This window comes from Pangasianodon hypophthalmus, chromosome 14 (assembly GCF_027358585.1).
Source record: "Pangasianodon hypophthalmus isolate fPanHyp1 chromosome 14, fPanHyp1.pri, whole genome shotgun sequence".
Lineage (NCBI taxonomy): Eukaryota > Metazoa > Chordata > Actinopteri > Siluriformes > Pangasiidae > Pangasianodon > Pangasianodon hypophthalmus.
The window spans coordinates 1,584,108-1,606,607 of NC_069723.1; the positions used below are offsets into that span (position 1 = coordinate 1,584,108).

The following is a 22,500-nucleotide window of genomic DNA, read 5'->3' on the forward strand; positions in this document are numbered from 1 at the left end:
AAATATTCACTTTAAATCTCTTACCGTTACTGAAATGATCGATTCTAGTCTTACACTAATATTTTATTTCTCTTCTATTGCTTTTTTTTAATATTGAAATAAAAGTGAATTGTGAATAAACGGAAAATATATAAATACTGAATAATGGCTTTCTCAGAGTGTATTTTGCTTCCTGTTTAAATGTTGTACTTTCACAGAAACTGAGTTAAACCTTTTCCAGATTTCCTACGAAGGAAATTTATCAGCTGAGGAGAAGTTTTCATCACGGCATCGAGATGGACGGACAGACGGCTCGATCGCTTTATTAATCCCAGAGGGAAATTCACACTTTTATATTAAAAAAGAGTGTTCAATTTAAGATTATTTTCTCTCATGATACCTCAGATAAACTGACATCGTTTTTCTTTAAAGAAGCGGCTCAAACCCTTTACCACGTAACTGACACACAGAGACACAGAGACGAGTGTGTGTGTGTGTGTATGAAGAGTGAGAAGGTTTACAAGCACAAAATCTGATATCTGGGGGAATTTAAATTAAAAACAAACAAAAAAAAAACAACTAAACAGTTCATTTGTGTAGCACGTCCACTGTACAAGTAAATTTTTCCTACAGAAACGTTAAGTGTCAGAACGAGCGCATCAATATAAACCGTGCAGCCGACACTACTCTCAAAGCCGCTGTTACAGAAAATTAATCAACAACACGCTCACACAACGTACATCATAATATTTTAAAGCTGATTCGTCCGCCATTTTGATTGGAAGAAACAGATTCACGGTCACAGGCTGCACGAGTCGCTCTCCAGTCACTCCAGCTGGAGTTTTAATAAAGTGTGTGTGTGTGTGTGAGAGAGTGTGTGTGTGTGTGTGTGTGTGTGAGCGTGTGTGTGTGTGTGTGTGTGTGAGCGTCTGTCTAATTATTATTATTATCAGATTTTTTTTATCTTATCTTTTAATCTTATTTCATTATTAGCAGTGTGTATGTAAGCACACACTGTACGCAGTGTGAAAAGGGAGGTGTGTGTGTCCCTGACGAGGACAATCAGGACGTGTTCACACACACAGATGCGAAGTGAAGTGTGTGAAGGTGCGAAGTGCAGAAATTAAACCGGTTTAAACCGGTTTAAATGGATGTAAATGTGCTGCGCGCTCTCTGGGACGGACTTTTGGGGCATTAAAACTCCCTCAGATTATCACATGCATCTTTACAGCCTCATGATGGATTAATGTTTTACTGTAAACTCAATACTGAGATGATCTGAAGTCGTTTGTTTGTTGGATGGGATGTATTTTTAATCAAATGTGCACCAAACAAAAGTTAAACGTAATAAAAAATAAACAATTTCAACTCGACAGAGTGCAAATTATTTAATTTGAAGTCGATCAAGTCGAGGTTTACGTTAGTTAGTTAGTCTTCTTACATGTAAATTCACACACGGTCAAGAGGACGAGTAGGACACGGACGCTTTTTTTCGAATTTACAGGATTTTCACGAAGACGAGGTTTCTTGTGTAAACGCTCGTACGAATGATTTACGCATAAATCCAGTTTGATAACTGAAGCCCAGTCTGTATAAACTCAGACACCTCCATTTTTTTTCTTTTTAAACTGAACAAAGACACGACACTCCTGTTTCATATCGTTTTTTCCCCCTATCATTTGTTTTCTTTGTGTTTTCTATCGTTTGCGAGTCTTGTGAACATACAGAACTTTATCTAGGTGAAATTTGATATCGCAAAACGTTAAAACGTAACCGTTGCCAAAAGTAAACGCGCCTTTCGGTTCCTTCGGGCTGAGAAAGCGGAAAAGCGTACTTTTCTTCAGGTGTCTCCAGTAAACGCTGTAGATGTTGGTGCCTCTGGAGAAGGTAATACTTCCAGCAGTATTAACCACAGAGCACAGGCTGCTGTAAAAGTCCATGTGCTGCTGCGATTATGGACATTAATAGAATGAATATTACAGGAACGTTTCTAGCTAGAAACTTTGCGCTAGAAATTGAACTCAAATGGAAAAAAAGACATTTTGTAACTGCAACACTTGAGCACATGAGCCATTCAATCACTCGTTTATGCGTTGAAACGTAGAACAAAAGAAGATCTTTTGAAACCATTGAGGACCTGCACAAACAGAGAGCGCGACTGTGATTGGTCAGAATCCTGTCAAAACTGGATGGGAGTTGGATTTATTAAAAAATAAACAAACGAACAAACTTAATTTAATTAAGAAAGTGGATGGTTGCTTTTCATTGTTCTTCGAATAGAGACACATTAAGAAGATAATATGAAAGAGATTTGAATCTTGAGGCTCATAGTGTGAACGTACGTGTGTGTGTGTGTGTGTGTGTGTGTGTGTGTGTTGCTGACCTGCAGTCCTTCTCGTTCTCCGCGTTGAGCCGGTTAGCCTCTTGCGCCTTCTCGGCCATCCAGCGTGTCACGAGCTCCTGATTGTCCTCCGTGGTTTTGCGCAGTTTCTCCTCCAGAGCGCTGAACGTGATCTGTAACGCATCGTACTCGTCCCGCAGCGTCTGATTGGCTCGCTCCAGGTCCGACAGGCAGTTGCGCAGCTCGCGGCAATCGCCCTCCAGCTGGGAGATCTGCTGCTGGTACTCCAACATCCTGCACGCTCACACACACACACACACACACACACACACACACACACACAAAACCAGTAAGTAAGAACAGGAACTAATTTCTCCCTCAGATGTTCCACGACATTAAACGTAACTATAAAACAATAAAAAGCACAACATATAACTCATTCGTTAATAAATGAATAACGCACTCCAGACCGTACAGCTATAACAAAATACTTTACTTCTTTGTTATAACCGCAAGGTCTGTCGTGTGTGAATCCTTACGTAATTCTGATGGGACATATTGAAAAAAATGACAGCTTTACAGTTTTGTAGGATTTCTAAACATCAACACAAACGGAAGAAAACTGAAAAACAACCACAAATCTGGTGATACACACGTTCAAAATGGCTTTTTGTCAGGAAGTCTACATCGAAAACACACACCACTGCCTTATATCATGTTTAAAAAGTAAAACTCGACACCAACGACGCTGCCAACAAGCCTAAAACACCCTTAAAACAGCTTTGGAAGAAAAATTATTTCCAGATATTCCCAGATTAGACAATGAGAAAATATCTGATTTTTCATTGGAGTGAATAAATAAATGTGATGTTAGAATTCAGCCAAATTCTTCATTTTACTGACTTTAGTTTCAGGACACGAGCAAAAAAAAAAATAAAAAATCTAATTAGTATCGAGTCGTGCAAACGCCGCAATCCGACTGCAATCCGATTCGTTCCCGCATCCAGACTTAAACGGAGCTTTGTAACTTTTTCTGTAGTACTCTTTCTTTCATTTTTTTTTTTTTTTAGGCCCCCCTTCTTTTTTTATTTAAAGCCTTTATACGTCAGAAATGAATTAGAATTTTTTTGCGCATTATTTATTGGACATAGTGACATTATTTCCAGAAAGTATGAAGCGAACTCTGATACGGCCAAAGTCAGGAACATTTTTGAAACTCGTCCCTGTTATTAAGTATGCAGATGAAGGAACGGTTAATTTAATGAAAGCTCATTTGCATGAATAAATGTACATTTTTAATACGAGAATAAACTTTAATATCAGTGATAATTTGTGCTTAAAAAAACCAGACGATCGAAAGCCGGAGTTCAGAGAGAGAGAGAGAGAGACGGAGTTTCTGTGTTCGTATCGTTATAAGCGTGCCATGTGCGGTCGACTATAACCCAGTTACTGCTGTAAATAACTTCTCATGTCCTTTTCACCGTGACGGATGAACCATCATTTCATTTCAGGTCAAACAACGACGACCTCACCGCATCCTGACTGGTCTGTGTTCGCGTTTCACCTCGCCGTCGCGTCACGTTTATGTTTTTAACACGAGATTCCCTAATGAGAGTGAAATTTAACTTCCGAGAGCTGACTAGCGGTCAAAGCAGGTTCTGAGTTCAAATCCCAGGACCACTGGAGAACCAGTGACTATTTATTAACTAGCAAAAATAAATCAAAGTGAAAACACACACACACACACACACACACACACACACACACACAGAGTTAACAGAGTCATGTGATACTCACTTGGCCTCGTTGTTCTGAATCTCTTTGTCTTTCTGTTGAATCTGGTTATTCAGCTCGATTACATTCTGGGCCAGCTGGACGGACACACACACACACAGACACACACACAGACACACACACAGACACACACACAGACACACACACAGACACACACACAGACACACACACAGACACACACACAGACACACAGTTCAGTTCATCAGGGCCTCATTACTCATTATCACAGCTGAAACTAGTAAAGCAAAACTACAGTTTTTCTCAACTGGTGGAAAAAAAATAAAAAAGGAAATGATAAAATATAATAAAATGGAAAACTGTAGAAAAATGTAACAGTAAAGCAAATTCTAGTTTCTAAAAAATTAAACTAAATAGACATGGTTCTAGCCAATAAAAAAAAAATCTCAGTCGTGTCAATCGAATTTATCTGTAAATAATCGCTGCCAAGATGGAGATACGGAGCGAAATCCCTTCTTCCTCTAAAAAGATTGAGAAAAAAAAAAAAACAACAACATTAAAGTAAGAATTAAAACAAAAATGATTTGTGCTGATTCAGATTCAGAAGGCATTAAGAGCGCAAGAGCCTGCAGAGTTTCTCAGAAAGAAAGCAACGGGATCCAGGCACATCTCATTTAAAAAAAAAAAAAAAATTTTTTTAAATAAATAAATAAATAAAAGAGAGATAGAAAACATGTGACTCTTCAGCAGAAAGCAGAAAAAAAAAACCTCTCTCTCTTGTTAAATCTCACTGCTGTGTTTCTGCTGCACTGCACTCGCTCAGGATTATGAAGATGTGTTTATATTGTGGTCTGTTTTCATATTAATGTCATGTGATTAATTAATTTTGCACTTTTAAGCATTTATATTGCACTTAATAAAGTGATACTGTTCGCTGTAAACACTTCTGAGGTGTAATTTGTTCTATTTCCTGTCATCGCACCTGATTAATGATTATTTTCATGCTATATTTTATAACTTTATCAGGCGTTTGCAGTGGAAACGCTTTAGTGTGGCGTTGAGTCGAAGACTTTTAGCCAAACCAGCTGCTTTAACAGACACCTGAGCTGCTCATGAGTGCGTGTTTAGCGTTAGTGTGTTTAGCGTTAGCGTGAGCAGTGAGGGTGTGTTTAGCGTTAGCGTGAGCAGTGAGGGTGTGTTTAGCGTTAGCGTGAGCAGTGAGGGTGTGTTTAGCGTTAGCGTGAGCAGTGAGGGTGTGTTTAGCGTTAGCGTGAGCAGTGAGGGTGTGTTTAGCGTTAGCGTGAGCAGTGAGGGTGTGTTTAGCGTTAGCGTGAGCAGTGAGGGTGTGTTTAGCGTTAGCGTGAGCAGTGAGGGTGTGTTTAGCGTTAGCGTGAGCAGTGAGGGTGTGTTTAGCGTTAGCGTGAGCAGTGAGGGTGTGTTTAGCGTTAGCGTGAGCAGTGAGTGCGTGTTTAGCGTTAGCGTGAGCAGTGAGGGTGTGTTTAGCGTTAGCGTGAGCAGTGAGGGTGTGTTTAGCGTTAGCGTGAGCAGTGAGGGTGTGTTTAGCGTTAGCGTGAGCAGTGAGGGTGTGTTTAGCGTTAGCGTGAGCAGCGAGTGTGTGTTTGCTAACCTCTCCGCGTTTTTTGTGCAGCTCTGTGAGCTCCTCTTGGTGTTTGATGCGCATCTGAGACATTTCCTGCTGCAGCATGTCACAGCGGCTCGACTCGGCCCCCGGGCTGCGCACACACACACACACACACACACACACACACACACACACACACACAGTGTTATCAAAATAAACTCACACACGTTACACATAAACACAGCTGCAGATTGAGGCGGTCACTAACCTGAGATCGTGTCTGTTCTGTGGTTCATATTTCTCTGTTTGCAGCCTCTCTGAGAGCACGGCCTGCAGGTCCGACTTCTCCAACAACCTGTTATCTACAGAGAGAGAGAGAGAGAGAGAGAGAGAGACGGAGAGAGAGAGTGTGTGAAGAGAGAGTGTGAAGAGAGAGAGACAGAGAGATAGAGAGTGTGAAGAGAGACAGAGAGAGGGTGTGAAGAGAGAGAGTGAAGAGAGAGAGACAGAGAGATAGAGAGTGTGAAGAGAGACAGAGAGAGGGTGTGAAGAGAGAGAGTGAAGAGAGAGAGACAGAGAGATAGAGAGTGTGAAGAGAGACAGAGAGAGGGTGTGAAGAGAGAGAGTGAAGAGAGAGAGACAGAGAGATAGAGAGTGTGAAGAGAGACAGAGAGAGGGTGTGAAGAGAGAGAGTGAAGAGAGAGAGACAGAGAGATAGAGGGTGTGAAGAGAGATAGAGGGTGTGAAGAGAGAGAGAGAGTGTGAAGAGAGAGAGAGAGGTTGTGGAGAGAGAGAGAGAGAGAGAGAGGTTGTGAAGAGAGAGAGAGAGAGAGAGAGAGAGAGGGGGGTTGTGAAGAGAGAGAGAGAGAGAGAGAGTGAACAGAGAGACCAAAAGGAGATGCAGACAGACAGATTCAATCAGGGAGAGACAGACACTCTGTGATAGACAGAGAAACACAGACACAGAGACTCTGTGTGTGTGTGTGTGTGTGTGTGTGTGTGTGTGTGTGTGTGTGTGTGTGTGTGTGTGTGAGTGAGAGTGAGAGTGAGAGTGTGTGTGTGTGTAACAAGGTTACAGTCACTCACACTGCTGGATGATCTCCTCAAAAGCTTGTCTCTGCACACGGTCCCTCTGCTTCAGCTGCTCCGCCACGTGCCTCTTCCACACACACTCCACCCTGCGACCTGCCATTGCCTGCACACACACACACACGCACAACACACACAACACACACACACACACGCACAACACACACACACACACACACACAGAGTGATCAGTTGTCTCCCTCTGACAGAGAGCGCGTTCTTCCTCTCTGCGTGTTCAGCAGCCTGTCAATCAAACAAACCGGGCTCCGGATGGCGCTGACGTCATGTCACGTGACTTGGGTCTACCGACGTTTGTCTTTTTCGACATGTGCAAAATAAGAGCACACTAATTTCACTCATTAAATGATGTTTTCTATATTTAATTAATTTAAAAAAATACATTTAGAAATATTATATAAATAAAATTAAAAGGACAGCTCGGGGTATGTTTAATGACCCGAGAGAGACCCGGATGTAAACAAACATTCAACTCACGATTTTTTTTTTACCATAAATATTTAATGCAATATATTTAGTGGGGCTTTTTCCTTTTTTGAAAGCCTATATTGTTCTGAAACTGGAGCTTAGCAAAAGCATCACTAACACCTGACTATTTCCCCACAGTTAGTGAAACTAAAACCAAAAATTACAAACAAATCGCAGAAAAGTGAGAAAAATAACCAATAATAATTACTTAATCTCATACAGAGGCGTTATATTACAACCAATCACTAATATTACCTCTTTAAATAATATTAAATCATCATTATTTGCAGATTAATGGATGAACAGGTAAACTAGCTAAGGTAGCATGTTAGCCACCCTGCTAACTAGACTTGCCATGTCATCATCCAACTGCTCCACAAATCACACGGATAAAATCAGCCCTTTAACTTCTCAAAAAAATCCCCAAAAAAACTGTCTTTTAAGTAAAAAAAAATAAGTCAGTTAACATTAATGTTAGCCACTAATACTATCCGGGGAGCTAGCTAAGTCTAGCCAGGCTAAAAGTGACAGAAGCGCATGCGCACTTGATACACCAACATGACGCTAACACGCATGCGCACTTGATACACCAACACGACGCTAATACGCATGCGCACTGCATACACCAACATGACGCTAACACGCATGCGCGACAATAGATGCAGCTATAACTTAGCGAAACAAATCTGAGCAACTGTGACGGGGAATTATTTTAAAAAACAGACTGCTGTTTTTGTTGATTTATACACACTAAAATATACAATTTAACTGCACGCAATTAAACTAATAAACATTCTGCGGTTAGGACATATGACTAAAATCTTAGTTAGCTAGCTAGCTAGCTAGCTATCTCAAATACTTTTGAATGCAGAAACATGGTAGCAGCTCACGTGAGTTAAAGACTTCTTCCGAGATTTCTAAACACTTCTTGAGAGAATCTTCGTCGCTACGCGCAAAATAAATTAAAAAAATAATAATAAAGAAATCACATCAAGTCGTGTGATGGCTAGCCAACTCCAGACACATTTGGAACCGCCATCTTGGCTCATGCACAGAATCACTTCCGGTTGTAAAGTTTAACGCACGCCCTCATACGCGAAACAGAAAGTTTCCGGAACTCCTTAAATGGTAATCGGTGTAACTGAAACTAAAAATACACCTGAGCAGATTTAAAAAAAAATTCAGCCCTGAAAAAGCAGAAATAAGAAAAGAATAGAAAAGATTCATATTTGATTCATATTTGTAGATGAAATAAAAGTAATAAAGTGCTCATTTTAGTCGGGATGACGTCACATTTGTAAACAGTTTGTGTTATTATTTATTATTAATACAATAAAAAAAGCAAATAAATGCAAACAAATTTACTAAAATGATTAAACCCTCTTCCCTGACAGTCACATTTATTACTCCGACAGTTTAAATAAGAGGACACTAGATGGCGTGTTTATCCATTCTGATTTATTCATATCACACACAATAAAAGAAATATGCACAATTTCAATTTATTCCTTATTCTGTCAAATTCCAAAATATTATCCAACTCCATATATAGAAAAAAAATTAACCCAAATTATCAATTACTCTAATTACCCAAAACAGAAGTTATAAAAATATAATTTATTGTTGTTATTACTAAAAAATGTGAAGCCCCCTCAAAAAAAAAAAAAAAAAACACACACAGAAACACTCTAATTCATAAAGGCAAAGGCAAGAGCCCACAATTTCACAAACATTATTCACATTAACAGCACAAAGACATCATGTGTAACACCGCAAACAACACACTCACAAGCACTCACACACTCACACGCACACACACACACGCACACACACACACACACACACACACACACACGGTATGTTTCGGTTTTATAGACAATTTTCATTTCCAGTGTGTGTAGAGTGGTACAGGTGCTGGGTTCAAACGTACGCTCTGGAGCTGCTGCTCTCTGACTGAGCACCTGTTTTATAGATCTGCTGATTGGCTGACGACTTATACCTGTAACCACTGAGACACACACACACACACACACACACACTATTATTATTGTGGACATTTCAATACTGTGGATATTACGGTGGATGCTTCATTTATAATTACTATCACTTACTAAAGCTGTGAGTAAATATTTTCATTAAAGTCACAAAACTCCATAAAAGGCAATGTTTATGAGTTGCTAAAGACAAAATGACAACTAAACGGTGAAAGAGCGCTTCCTGAACATGGCGTGCGCTAAATTTTCCAGTAATGCAGCTCAGCCACTGCAGCGAATCCGCTACCATAGACACACACTAACTCTTCCTCTTTTTATAGGGTGCCATTACTTTTGTCCTACTTGAACAGCTAGTCTTATTTGTCTTAGATTATGGATTTGTTTAGATCGCTTTCTTTCTACTCATTAATATGAAATGAACAAACAAAATCTGTCAGGCGAGGTTCACGTTAGCGAGTCTCCTCATGCGTGAATTTTCACAAATTCAGGAGTGAACGTAGGAGACGAATGTTTTTCCAGAACTAACAGAATTTTCACAAATGCCAAATTTTTTTGTCTAAACGCACCTGCGAATGATTTACGAAGAAATTTCTTCGTATCCCATTCAGTGTTTAAAAAAAAAAAAAAATCAGATTTTTCAAGAACTACGGACTAAATTCATATGTAGCTATAATTCCAGTCTTTGGCAGGAAAAGTCTGAATATCGCAGTTAAGCGTATAAACAACTATCGGTTCAAAGTGTGTGTGTGTGTGTGTGTGTGTGTGATACACACCCTGAGGGTTTGGGTGATCTTGCTCTCTTGAATGATCCACACAGCATGGCTCCTCCCATAATCACACACGCCGCTGCGGCCCAACCCAAATACAGACCGGTACCCAGCTCAGACCTACACACACACACACACACACACACACACACACACACACACATTACACACCATACACTATATCAGGATTTTACTTTTCCTTCTGTAGCTGATGCTCTTTCTTCCCATATATCTTCCTTTTCTTCCTTCCTTCCTCATTCTTTCTTTCCTCCCTCTCTCCTTTTCTTCCCATTGCCTCTCCTTTTACAATCTCGTCTTCCAATCCCCGTCCTTTATCTCATTTCTTCCTCACATTTCTTCCTTGATCAAGACATTCTTCCTCTCCGTTTCTCCCTTTCCTCCATCTTATCTTCTTTCTCCTTTTATTTCTAGCTAAATCATTTACCTTTACCTCTACTTAAATAACCCTGAAGCGATTCCTGGTGTCCATAAACAGTGTGTTCAACTGCTCTTATCAATAACTTATTGTCTTCTGTGAACCTTTCGCCAAGGCCACTGCGGTTAGCGGGAAAATAATCAACAATAGGATGGTGTGATGGAGTTACTGTTACCACACAGAGGCGGATTATTATCCTACAGCACGTCCTGAAGTGTTTTATTCCTCTTATACCACAGCGATTCACCAATGCTTAGAACATTTTATCCGTTTGTGGTTGCATTTCATGTCAGAACGTCCGAGAAACAGGATAGTTCCTGTTCTCACTTACGTTATAGCAGCTATAAACCGTCGTTCCGACCCCAGCCTCTCTTTTTTTCTCTCTCTCTCGAAGTTAATAAGTTAATAAGAGTGCAGCTTGTGATGTTACAGAGAAACTGTGTCTGAAAACTGACTGTTACAAAGCACTAACACTGGAGACTCCTTCCAAAACCGCGACATAAACATCTCCTTACAGGAAACTTCACCATATCAATGATTATGCAAATTCCTCTGTACAGTTAAACCTTCTGACCAATCAGAATTCAGAATTCAACACAGTGTGTGTGTGTGTGTGTGTGTGTGTGTTTGCTCACCTCGTTCCTACGTAAAAGGGGTCATTAAACTCCTGAATGATGCGTGATGCGTACCACGATACAGCCGTCAACACACACAAACCTAAAACACACAAACAGTGTTAACATGTCACACACCTATTACACTCAGTCATACAGCGTATATGTGTGTGTGTGTGTGTGTGTGTTACACACCAGACAGTATGAACAGCAATCCAGCAGTGAGTGTGAGACGTCCTTTACTCGTCTCCTTCATGCCGCCCAGTTTAGTGCACTTCAGTCCCAGGACAGAGAGGAGGATCGAGGCGAGGCCGAGCAGCAGGGCTATAATCATCAGAGCACGACACGCCTGCACGTAGGCTATACACACACACACACACACACACCATAACATATTTAACACAATAGTGCTAAAGAATGTGTAAAAACTGTATAATACACAATACATGCAATACAGGGTAAGACCTCTAACCATATAACGTTTTTTTTTTTTTTTGTTCTTTCATGCAAATTTTTCAAAATGTGTCCAAAAAAAAAAAAACCTCAATGATAAAGACAATAATTCACAAAGAAAATAAGTGCCGAAAACGTTTTACGCTTCACCGAGGTGCAGAAATTCATCTATTAAAGAGTCTATTAGAGACAAACTGTGAAAAATAGATTGATGAAAACTAAATTTGGGGCTGTGAGTCACAGGTTTCGCCGTCATCTGAACATTTCTGAGCAAACAAAATGACTGAATTATAATTTTTTTACAAGGCAATCACAAATAAACTGCGCTACTGAGCATGTAGTGTGCGACATACAATGTACAGAATACGAGTCCTCTTTCTGTTGCGTCACAAAAAATTAAAAGAAAAAATTAATTGTTTTATTAGAGAATTTTTTTCTGTTGTTCAACGTTGCTTTGTTTATTCAAGTCTTCCACTTCACTGTAATGTAGCTGCTAAAATGGAGACTTTACTCCTTTACGCCGGTTGTGTTTCTCTTTATGTACACAAACCAACAACAACCACAAACACTTCATATTGTACTGCTTTCTTTCAACATTCTCGGGATTTTTCTGCAAGATAAAAACACAAATTTGCTCACATTTTTCAGAAATTCACTTAAACTTTTCGAAACATTTGACTCGAAACCAAGCTAATGTACAGTTCTTAGCTACGTCCCAAACACTAGAACACGTAGACTTTTTCTAACAGGACTTCCCGACAGACGTCTAAGGAGAAAAGTCTGAGAAATGAACATAAAACAACAGGATTTTACTAAGAACAAAAATGCAACCGAAAAGCAATCATCAGAAACAAACAAACAAGCAAAAAAAACGTTAATCTGATATTTGTTTCCACTTAATAGTGGTATTTTTTGATTATTTTTGTAGTCCACTAGCTTATTATTTATGCCTTACTTCCAAACTCACAACTGTTTTTGGATTAATGCCACATCTCGCATGATTTCATTTCACACACACACGCACACACTGTGCACAAGCTAGAAGTTATCTTAGCAAGTGACTATACAGTATCTTGAATACAGTCAAATGTATCTAATATTTCCTGTTATACGCTCATTAAACCTATTTCTAGACAAATTATCTAATTCTGTTGGCTGATAGATTTTCTTCTTTCTAGGTGTAAATGTTAAAAAGCAGTTTGTTAGCTTAGTGCTATTGTATGGCAATAGAATAAGATGATTTCAAGCTTGAACTTAGTAAAAAAATGGCTAGAAATAGGTTTAATAATCTTATATTTGGTTTATTATAACCTTATACTAGGAATTATTACCTAAATGTGACTATATTCAAAGTATTTTCACTTGCTAAGATGTATTTTTAAGGTAAATGTAATTTTAAGGTAAATTAAGCTTACTACTTGGAATACATGGAATACGGATGGATATTCTGCTTAAATAGCAAATTCACAACAACACAGAATACAGTAAACAATTAATGATATTTCAAATAAAATTAATTCAACATCCGAAACACAACTGCCGCCATTCCGACGTCGCTATTTTCTTGTTTTAGGCGACATACGGCCTGTTTCTTCGTTTTGTTCTTAGGAACGTTATACTGGATTTGGAGCGCAACAGTGGAACAGTAGACTCATGTGCTAAGTTCTAATTATCTGATTAGGTAGCGAATGAATAGGTTACCAGTGTAGTGGTACCAGAATAGTGTGTGTGTGTGTGTGTGTGTGTGTGTGTGTTACCATCCAGTGCGAGCATGGACTCGAACAGTCTGCAGTTCGTGATGCCTGTACTGGCCTCCGCACACGCCTGCCACAGGTTCTCATACTGCCGTGTGGAAATGACCACGCTGCCCACGTACGACGATACACGCCAGTAGTTATTCGCTAAACTCACGCCGCTCAGCAGCCACCCACCCACACACAGCAAGAAGCCCAGTAACTCCACCGCCATTGACATGATCACTCACACGCGCACACACACACACACACACACACACACACACACGCTTCAGCAATGCTACTATAAAGCTAACACACACTGCAGCGCAGTGCACTAACAGGCCCTGAGTGTTATTAAGTACAAATCTACAGGCTAATGCTACCACAGAGCTCACACACACACACACACACACACACACACACACACAGTACGCACTAACAGATACAACCAGCTAACACACACTGTCCTAGAGAACAACACACTCTTAATAACACACTACAGCTACAGCATAAAAACAGCGTATTTACAACAAATCCCAAAAGTGCAAACAGTCCAACCGTCTCCTCTGTGTGAGTGTGTGTGAGTGAGTGAGTGAGTGTGTGTGTGTGAGACAGAGTTTTAAGAGGACTTTACTCAGAAGGGCCATAAAGTCATAAACCTATGACCATCCCGTGGTTACCACGACAACAGGCAGGCAGAAAAAGATGGTGAAGATGATGATGCAAGAGGAAGTGAATCTAGGTTTCGATTAAGTGTGTGTCCTCGAAACGTTTATGGTTTGCCTTTTCCGTGTGATCACGAGTTTGAAGAGTGACACATGTTCCTGAGGGCGGAGCTTAGGTTTGTTGATCAGCCAATCAGAAACTTGATCATACAGTATGACGTCATCACAACATTTGAGGACAGCTTGTCTGAAACTGTTTGTTTTTTCCAGTAAGCCATATTGGTACAGAGTGTGACAGATGGGTGTGTCTCTGAGTATCACTGGTGATTTTGTGTGTGTGTGTGTGTGTGTGTGTGTGTGTGTGTGTGTCGCACCAGGCAGCCCCAGTGTGGTGGGGTGTGTCACGCACTGCACCCCCACGTTGCTGGAGCTGCAGCTCTTCCACAGGCCTTCATACTGTGAGCTGCTCCTCATCACTGAGTCGGCTTTGGTGTGTATCCGCCACACGGCTGAGTTTGTGCTGCTCGACTCCAAACACCAACCGATAATGGCCAGGACCACGCCCATCACCTCCACCATTACCTCCGCCATCACTGCGAAGAAAGGCAGAAACTGAGACAGAGAAATGGAAAGGAGATATTATGGGAAAATTGTAAACTTAATCCCAACCCATTAATTTCTAATCCCAACCCCTAATCACTAATCCTAACCTCTTCTTCTCTAACCTCAACTCCTAATTTCTAATCCCAACCCCTTAATCTCTAATCCCAAACCCTAAACACTAATCCCAACCCTTTTATCTCTAATCTCAACCTTTTACTCTCTAATTCCAACCTCTTCGTCTCTAACCTCAACTCATAATTTCTAATCCCAACTCCTAATCTCTAAACCCAACCCCTAATCACTAATACAAACCGTTTAATGTCTAATCCCGACCCCTTATCTCTAATCCCAACTCTTAATCTCTAATCCCAACCCCTAATCACTAAACCTAAGCCTAAACCATGGAACCTAATCTGCAAAGCCAAGATCTAGATGTGGCTTGAAGTTGATATTTGCATAGAAGGTTATGGTGGGCTAGACTTCATTACGTAAAGAAGCAAACATGGGGAATTGTGTAAATGCACTTTTTTCATCAAACTGTTCCTTTAATCCAAACTCAAACTTCAACCATAATCCCATAAACCCTAACTCCTAAACCTAGGCTAAGGACGGAGTTTAAAACACACACAAAAAAAAACATTAAGAATGTTCTGGTTACGATTAAATAGCACCAGAACCCAATAAGCGTGAATGATTACCATACAAATAAAATTAGATAAACAAGCAGGAACCATTAGGAAAAAGATATTCCATTAAACTACCATCATAGATCACCAGAAACACATCAGATGTCTCGACTAGTTCCTTTAAAGAAGGGGAAAAAGAGCTAAAAAAAAAAAAAAAAAAAAAAAAAAGCTAACGCTAACTCTGAGAGAGGCCTAGCACTTATAATGGTTTAGGCTAAACATCAGTTTTGGTTAGCATGTTACAACTTAAATATTGTAACTTAAATTTACTCTTATTCAGTGAATATATGTTTATTTAACCTTTATTTTGTAAATTAAGTGTAACATGTACAGACAAAACCCTTAACACATCACAGGAAGGTAGATTTAATACAATAAAGCAGCAGCAGTATAATCAGACAACGGTGTAAAGGTGACGACTTTCGTCTGATCACTTTTGCTGTGTAATTCCTAAACTTACCTGCTCTGTGAGTCTCCCGAGTGCTAAACGGTGTGTGATTCTGTCTCAATGTCTCGAGTCATGTAAGTCACTGTGTTAATATTGGCTTTGGGTCAGTGACCCCAAAACAGATCAGCTAAACACAGTGGCAGTGGATTTTGTTCCTAGACATGTGCAGGAAATTATTAGCCCATCACAACAAACCCAAACTCCTACATTATAACTCCTGACACCAAATCTCTAAAACTAACTCTTAATCTCTAATCTCCAATCTCCTGAACCCTAATTTCTAGCCTGTTTACTGTTAAACCCTAATTCAGAAACCCCAACACAACCCCTAAACCCCGATCTCCACCTCTACCTCTTAAACACTGCTAAACCCTGTCCTAAATCCTAAATCCTAAACTCCAAACCCAAACTTTTCTAAACCTTAACTCCTAAACTCTAAATCTTTAACTCCAAACCTTAACTCTTGAATTCTAATCCCCAACTTTAACTCATAATTCTTAAACCCTATGTCCAATCTCCATCATTAACTCTTAAACTGTAATTCTTAATCCCCAACACTAACTTTAATGATTAACTAATGATTAACTCCTAATTCCTAAACCCCAAATCCTAATCCTGGCCTAAACACCTAAACTCTTAACTCCTAAATCATATATCATAAGTCCCAATGTTAATTCCTAATTTCTAAACCATAAATCCTAATTCCCCAATCTAAATTAACAACTTCTAAACCATGAATCTTTCTAATCCCTAAATCCTAAACCCTACCTTCAACTTCTATCTCCTAAACCATAAAAGCTAATCCCCAACATTAGCTCACAAACTCAAAATCATAATCCCCAACATTAACTCGAAACTCCAAATCCCTAAAAATCCTAAATCCTAAAAGTTAATTCTCAACTTTAACTCCTAAACCTTACATCCTGATCTCCATCCTTAACTCCCAAATGCTAATCATCAACCTTAATTCCTAAAGCATAAAACTTGAGTCCTAATCCTAATTCCCAACATTAACTCCTAAAGCCTAAATTCCAACCCTGGTCCTGAACTCTTAAACTCTAAAGTTTAATCTCATTGCTAAAATTTAAAATGTTATTTAATCCCTAACATTTACTCCTTACCTCTAAATCCTAAACTTAACTTCTAACTCTGAATCCCTAAATCATAATCCTCAACCTTAACTCCTAAAACCTAAATCTTAATCCCAAATTTACCTAAATCCTAAACCCCAAATCCTAATCCTAACATTTAGTGCTAACTCCTACACCCTCAATCTTAATCTCCAATCTTATCTTCTAAATCCAATTCCTTAACATTAACTTCTAACTCTTAAACCCTAAATCATAACCTTGGCCTGAACTTCTAAAACATTAATCCTAATCACCATCATTAAATCCTTTAGGAGTTAAGGGTTTAACTCCTAAACCCTAAATTCAAATTCACATCCTTAATTCCTAAACTTCAAAACCCTAACTCCTAATCTCGTCTTAACTCCTAACTCATAAAGTCCTAATTCCTATCATCACTCCCAAATCCTAACCCTAACCTAACCCCTGACCTTAACTTTTAACTTCTAACCCTTAAATCCTAATTCCCTAGCTTAACTTTTAATATCCTGAATCTATTTATTTCTGTAAAGCTGCTTTGTGATAATGTCCATTGTTAAAAGTGCTATACAAATAAAACTGAACTGAATTGAATTGAATTAACTTTTAACTCCTAATCCTTAGATCCTAATCGCCTTTACTTTTAACCTTAACTTTTAACCTCTAACCCATAACTTTTAATCCCTAACCTTAATTTTTATCTTCTAACTCTTAAATCCTAATCCAAAACCTTAATTTTTATCTTCTAACCCTTAAATCCTAATCCAAAACCTTAATTTTTAACTTCTAACTCTTAAATCCTAATCCAAAACCTTAGCTTTTAACTCTAACCCATAACTTTTAACCCATAACGTTTAACTCCTAACTCTCAAATCTTAATCCCCGATCATAACTTTTAAATTCTAACCCTTAAATCCTAATCCAAACCCTTAGGTTTTAACCTCTAACCCATAACTTTTAATCCCCAACCTTAATTTTTATCTTCTAACCCTTAAATCCTAATCCAAAACCTTAACTTTTAAATTCTAACCCTTAAATCCTAATCCAAAACCTTAAGTTTTAAATTCTAACCCTTAAATCCTAATCCAAAACCTTAAGTTTTAACCTCTAACCCATAACTTTTAATCCCCAACCTTAATTTTTAACTCCTAACCCTTAAATCTTAATCCCTGACCCAAACCCCCAAACCCTAAAGTCCATTTGCAAATTGGTTATAGCAAAACTTGACTCATACAGCTTGGCCAAAAGCCAGCATTTTGCAAATGAGTCAGTGCACTGCATTGTGTTTAGAGAAGCAGGTGAGGCAGACTGGTGTTTTTGTCACAAAGGGGAAGTTTTGGTAGAACATTAAATAAAAATATGAAATATTAATCAGCGTATCGGATTGTTCTCTTTGATAGTTGATTTCTCAGTTTCCATTACAGCACCCTAATCCTAATCCCTAAACCTTAAACCTTAATCCTAACCCTATGATTTGTTTCTGGCATTAAGAGAATGTAGTGGATTATTGTATTATAACACACTGAAGATATAAAGATAGAAAGCAGTGATCTAGGACAGTGTGTGTGGAGTGTGTGTGTGTGTGTGTGTGTAAGTGTCTAAGTGTCATCATGGTCAATCATTTACATTTAACTGGGATCAAAGTTCTTCAACTGAAACTGTGGCTACTGAATAATACAGCAGTTTACAAACACACCCACACACACACACACACACACACACACACTTACTTCACAGTAACTTCACAGTAGCGGACTTCACAGTATCATGCAATACTGCTGGTTTCAATTACAGTTAGAGCTTCTAACAATAATAGTATAAACACATTCAAATATAAAATTATCCTTTAATTTTTAATGTGTTTATTTTTCCTTAAATCAGAATAAAATAAGTTTTAGGAACATTCAGTTTTTGGAAATACATCAAGCTTCCCAATGAGATGTCATTCCATTTCATGATATTTAAAAATGCAATCTGAAAAAATGAAAAATACAATCAATTTTACTCTAGATGTAGTTAACAGAGTTGGGATAAAATCATAAAGAAAATAAAGTATTTAATTATAAATTATAATTGATTATTTTATGTTAAACATTGGCTAAGTGTGAAAAAAACTGATTAAAGTTAATGATTTTGAACCATTTCTTTCTGTGCTATCTGGCGAAATAACTTTAAAAAAAAACCCATAGAACTAAAATAATAAAACTGAAAAATTCTGAAAAATGTTGAATTTGTAAATCAATTCGCAAAAATGTGTTAAATCTTGCATACATTCATAATGCACAGAAATACACTGATAAAAACACACACACACACACACACACACACACAACACTCAAATCTAAATTAACCAGTATCAGGAAGTGCCACTAAACTGGATTCTGTGTGTTTTAGAGTCAAATCACTTTTATATCGAGGCTCTTAATTCTAATATCTTCTGGTTGCTATGGTAACAGCTCATTCACAGGGACTTGTATAGTGGATATTCTACGTAATCTAATACTACTAATAAATAAATAAAAATGTTATTTGACAAAACAAAACAAAACAAAAAAACATAATCATTGATACAGAATGAAGTTCGCTGTGAGAAGATGTTTATGTAACATTTATGGAAGGAGTCTCCAGTGTCAGGACAGGAAGTAACTTGACTAGAATTAACTTGAACTAACTAGACGTTCCAAAACAGTAACTATAAATGGTTAAAAAGCATGATATTTCATTCATTAATAAATGAAAAATTGTAATCTTTGACAAAGCAGTGACTTGTGGATTAAGAGGAATAAAACGCTTCAGAACGTGCCGTTACAGGAAACTAATCAACAGCGTACCGTTAACGATTTTATTCTTTACTTATGTTCTAGTAAGAGCACTAATTAGTGTGTGATTATACTGACGTGTGTCACGATTCGAATGAGTGTGTAGTTCCACTGTTAAGTCGTGCGGCACTGCTGATTGGTCAGCTGTTCTAATGGCCGCTATGACATCATCAGCTGGCAGACAGAATTAGTTCCACACAAATAAAGTAAAAAAAAAAAAACCAAAAAAACAATAAAAATGTAAACGACACACTGTAATAAATTTTATTTATAGTCCAAAAGAACAACAGCAATAAGTTTGATCACAGCTCCTTCTCATTCACACACACACACACACGCACACACGCGCACACACACGCGCACACACACACGCACACACGCACACACGCACGCACACACGCACACACACACGCACGCACGCACGCACACACGCACACACACACACTGTACACACTCATTCCTAATAAACCGGTGTATATTATGCTGATCCGGTGTAATATTTTTTTCCCCATGATGCTCTAGAGGGATCCGTTGCCGCCGGTGCCGGGTCCTCGCGTCCTGAAGTTGTGCCACATTTTCACCAGCGGCTCCCTGTTCTTCCAGATCAGCTCATGACCGTAGAAGATGTACCAGCTTCACACACACACACACACACACACACACACACACACACAGAGATAGAGATACATACAGATTATGGTGGATAATTATATAAATAGTGTACAGTGTTGAGAGCCGTGTGTGTGTGTGTTTCACTCACATGCCAAACAGAGCGCCTCCTAAATGAGCGGCGTGGTCAAAAAAGCGCCATCCCATAATCAAACCTGCTGTATCCAGGGCAACGATGGCTTTCAGTGCCTGATTCAGGAAGTGACATCACAGCAGATATCAGGAAATAAACACTGATTTTGCATTAAAGATCACTGGGTTACTTTTGTGGTGTCTCTGCAGGTGTTGTTGTGAATGAATGTCTTTGTGTGTGTGTGTGTGTGTGTGTGTGTGTGTGTGTGAATCTCACATTTCCTGCAGTGAAGGTGTACATAGGGAGGAAGACGATGGCCAGTTTAGCTTCAGGGATCTTCGTGCAGACGGCAGCGAGCACGGTCATAATAGCACCAGACTGACACACACACACACACACACACACACACACACACACACACACACAGTCAAACTCAGTTTACAGGATGTGAGACTTTCCTCTGAGAAAATGAAACCACTAGCACCCTCTAGTGGGGAATTTGTTGTACTGACCAATCAGAGCCCAGAATTTCATTACATTCTCCTGAATTACAGCTTTAACAAGTTAGTTAGCACTTACAAATTTACGAGGTGTTTTCATTTGTATTAATCTTTGTGACATTATTTAAAATTTAGCATTAATCATAAAAATCACCCTCTTTAATTCTCCTGAATATTCATGTATAAGCTAGTTAGCTAGCAGGCTATACAAGTGTTTTATTTCTTACTTATTTCACAGAATTGCTGATTACTATGTCGCATTAGTGTTAATCTTAAGTGTTTAAGAGTTCATGATGATTGACACACTCACCGCCCCTAACGAAGGCCCCAGTCTCCCTGTTAGCGTTTTACACACGTAGCTAGCAAACGAGGAGATCACACCTGAAACACACACACACACGACAGCATGTTCACGCACCAGATAATCACACAAACTGGAATTCAATCATCATCCTATCAAAAATCACTGTAATGTCTTATCACGACTGTGACTCGTTTAGTCATTTGTCCGTTTTTTTTTATTCAAGAGTAGCTGATGGCTTAAACGGCTGTGTCTCATTCAGCATCCATGTGAGTGTTTACTCACACTACCTAGGCAGCCTACTCCTTAATTACTCACACACACACACACACACACACACACACACACACACACTACCTAGGCAGCCTACTCCTTAAGGGATATTCTGAAGTGTGTATGCTAAATATCATGGGATATCACGGATGCCAGGAATGGGGGCATGTCTATGTGAAGTTTTGAGCTGTAATAGAGTCTCACTCATACTCTCACACACACACACACACACACACACACACACACACACACACACACACACACACACACACACACCCCTACCTGCGGACAGATAGACAGCAATGAACTGCTCCTTTCCCATCATGCTCACTGCGCTGGAGGAGAAACTCCACAACACATACATGTTGGCCGCCATGTGGAAGAATGAGTAGTGACTGAAAGTGGACAGCAGCATGGGCCAACACAGTGCACCTACATACACACACAGGAAGAAAGAAAGAAAGAAAGAAAGAAAGAAAGAAAGAAAGAAAGAAGTGAGAGTGACTACGTGTTAGGATTATAACAAGTGTGTGTTAGGATTATAATGACTGTGTGTTGGGATTGTAATGAGTGTGTGTTGGGATTGTAATGAGTGTGTGTTAGGATTATAATGAGTGTGTGTTGGGATTGTAATGAGTGTGTGTTGGGATTGTAATGAGTGTGTGTTAGGATTATAATGAGTGTGTGTTAGGATTATAATAGTGTGTGTTGGGATTGTAACGAGTGTGTGTTGGGATTATAATGAGTGTGTGTTGGGATTATAATGAGTGTGTGTTGGGATTATAATGAGTGTGCGTTGGGATTATAACGAGTGTGTGTTGGGATTATAACGAGTGTGTGTTGGGATTATAACGAGTGTGTGTTGGGATTATAACGAGTGTGTGTTGGGATTGTAACGAGTGTGTGTTGGGATTATAATGAGTGTGTGTTGGGATTGTAATGAGTGTGTGTTGGGATTATAATGAGTGTGTGTTAGGATTATAATAGTGTGTGTTGGGATTGTAACGAGTGTGTGTTGGGATTGTAATGAGTGTGTGTTGGGATTGTAATGAGTGTGTGTTGGGATTATAATGAGTGTGTGTTGGGATTATAATGAGTGTGTGTTGGGATTATAATGAGTGTGTGTTA

General features: G+C 39.0%; 3 protein-coding genes across 8 annotated transcripts in view; all 3 read right to left on the minus strand.

The window, feature by feature from the left end:
• The window catches only part of atg16l1 (ATG16 autophagy related 16-like 1 (S. cerevisiae)), a 20,440-nt gene extending 12,142 nt beyond the window's left edge, over nucleotides 1-8,298 (minus strand). The window contains exons 1-6 of one of the 4 annotated variants that reach the window (XM_034310664.2): nucleotides 8,120-8,298; nucleotides 6,741-6,849; nucleotides 5,923-6,016; nucleotides 5,700-5,805; nucleotides 4,118-4,191; nucleotides 2,363-2,614 (exon numbers count right to left, since the gene is read on the minus strand). In XM_034310664.2, coding sequence (XP_034166555.1) covers nucleotides 2,363-2,614; nucleotides 4,118-4,191; nucleotides 5,700-5,805; nucleotides 5,923-6,016; nucleotides 6,741-6,846 — 632 coding nt within the window. In that variant the 5' untranslated portion in view covers nucleotides 6,847-6,849; nucleotides 8,120-8,298. Of the gene's footprint in view, nucleotides 1-2,362; nucleotides 2,615-4,117; nucleotides 4,192-5,699; nucleotides 5,806-5,922; nucleotides 6,017-6,740; nucleotides 6,850-7,484; nucleotides 7,824-8,119 lie in introns of those variants that run through there. The other 3 variants (XM_034310666.2, XM_034310663.2, XM_034310665.2) reach the window with 3 other exon arrangements.
• A 367-nt stretch (nucleotides 8,299-8,665) lies between these two features.
• Nucleotides 8,666-15,802, minus strand: cldn15lb (claudin 15-like b). Of its 3 annotated transcripts, none has more exons than XM_026943402.3 (6): nucleotides 15,644-15,802; nucleotides 14,269-14,487; nucleotides 11,236-11,400; nucleotides 11,062-11,143; nucleotides 9,997-10,110; nucleotides 8,666-9,237 (listed from the first exon to the last, which is right to left on the minus strand). In XM_026943402.3, the coding sequence occupies exons 2-6, from the start codon at nucleotides 14,483-14,485 to the stop codon at nucleotides 9,150-9,152; spliced, it is 666 nt and encodes a 221-aa protein (XP_026799203.1). In that variant the 5' UTR covers nucleotides 14,486-14,487; nucleotides 15,644-15,802; the 3' UTR covers nucleotides 8,666-9,149. The 3 variants fall into 3 exon arrangements, with proteins under 3 accessions (XP_026799203.1, XP_026799204.1, XP_026799202.1); XM_026943403.3 differs by having other exon boundaries at nucleotides 14,269-14,506; nucleotides 15,644-15,771; XM_026943401.3 differs by lacking the exons at nucleotides 14,269-14,487; nucleotides 15,644-15,802 and adding an exon at nucleotides 13,251-14,230.
• Nucleotides 15,803-19,797: 3,995 nt separating this feature from the next.
• LOC113544557 (presenilins-associated rhomboid-like protein, mitochondrial) overlaps nucleotides 19,798-22,500 on the minus strand; it is a 6,442-nt gene continuing 3,739 nt past the window's right edge. The window contains exons 6-10 of the mRNA XM_034310478.2: nucleotides 21,655-21,804; nucleotides 21,109-21,179; nucleotides 20,575-20,676; nucleotides 20,317-20,414; nucleotides 19,798-20,189 (exon numbers count right to left, since the gene is read on the minus strand). Of these exons, the coding sequence (XP_034166369.2) occupies nucleotides 20,075-20,189; nucleotides 20,317-20,414; nucleotides 20,575-20,676; nucleotides 21,109-21,179; nucleotides 21,655-21,804 (536 nt within the window). The 3' untranslated portion in view covers nucleotides 19,798-20,074. The remainder of the gene's footprint in view (nucleotides 20,190-20,316; nucleotides 20,415-20,574; nucleotides 20,677-21,108; nucleotides 21,180-21,654; nucleotides 21,805-22,500) is intronic.

Excerpts from the sequence above, each read along its gene's own strand:
- cldn15lb (XM_026943402.3), bottom strand. The coding sequence starts at position 14,485 with ATGGCGGAGGTAATGGTGGAGGTGATGGGCGTGGTCCTGGCCATTATC. Across the intron at positions 11,401-14,268 it reads CACCACACTGGGGCTGCCTG|CCTACGTGCAGGCGTGTCGT; the intron begins GTGCGACACACA and ends GTGTGTGTATAG. Across the intron at positions 9,238-9,996 it reads AGATCACCCAAACCCTCAGG|TGGTTACAGGTATAAGTCGT; the intron begins GTGTGTATCACA and ends TGTGTGTCTCAG.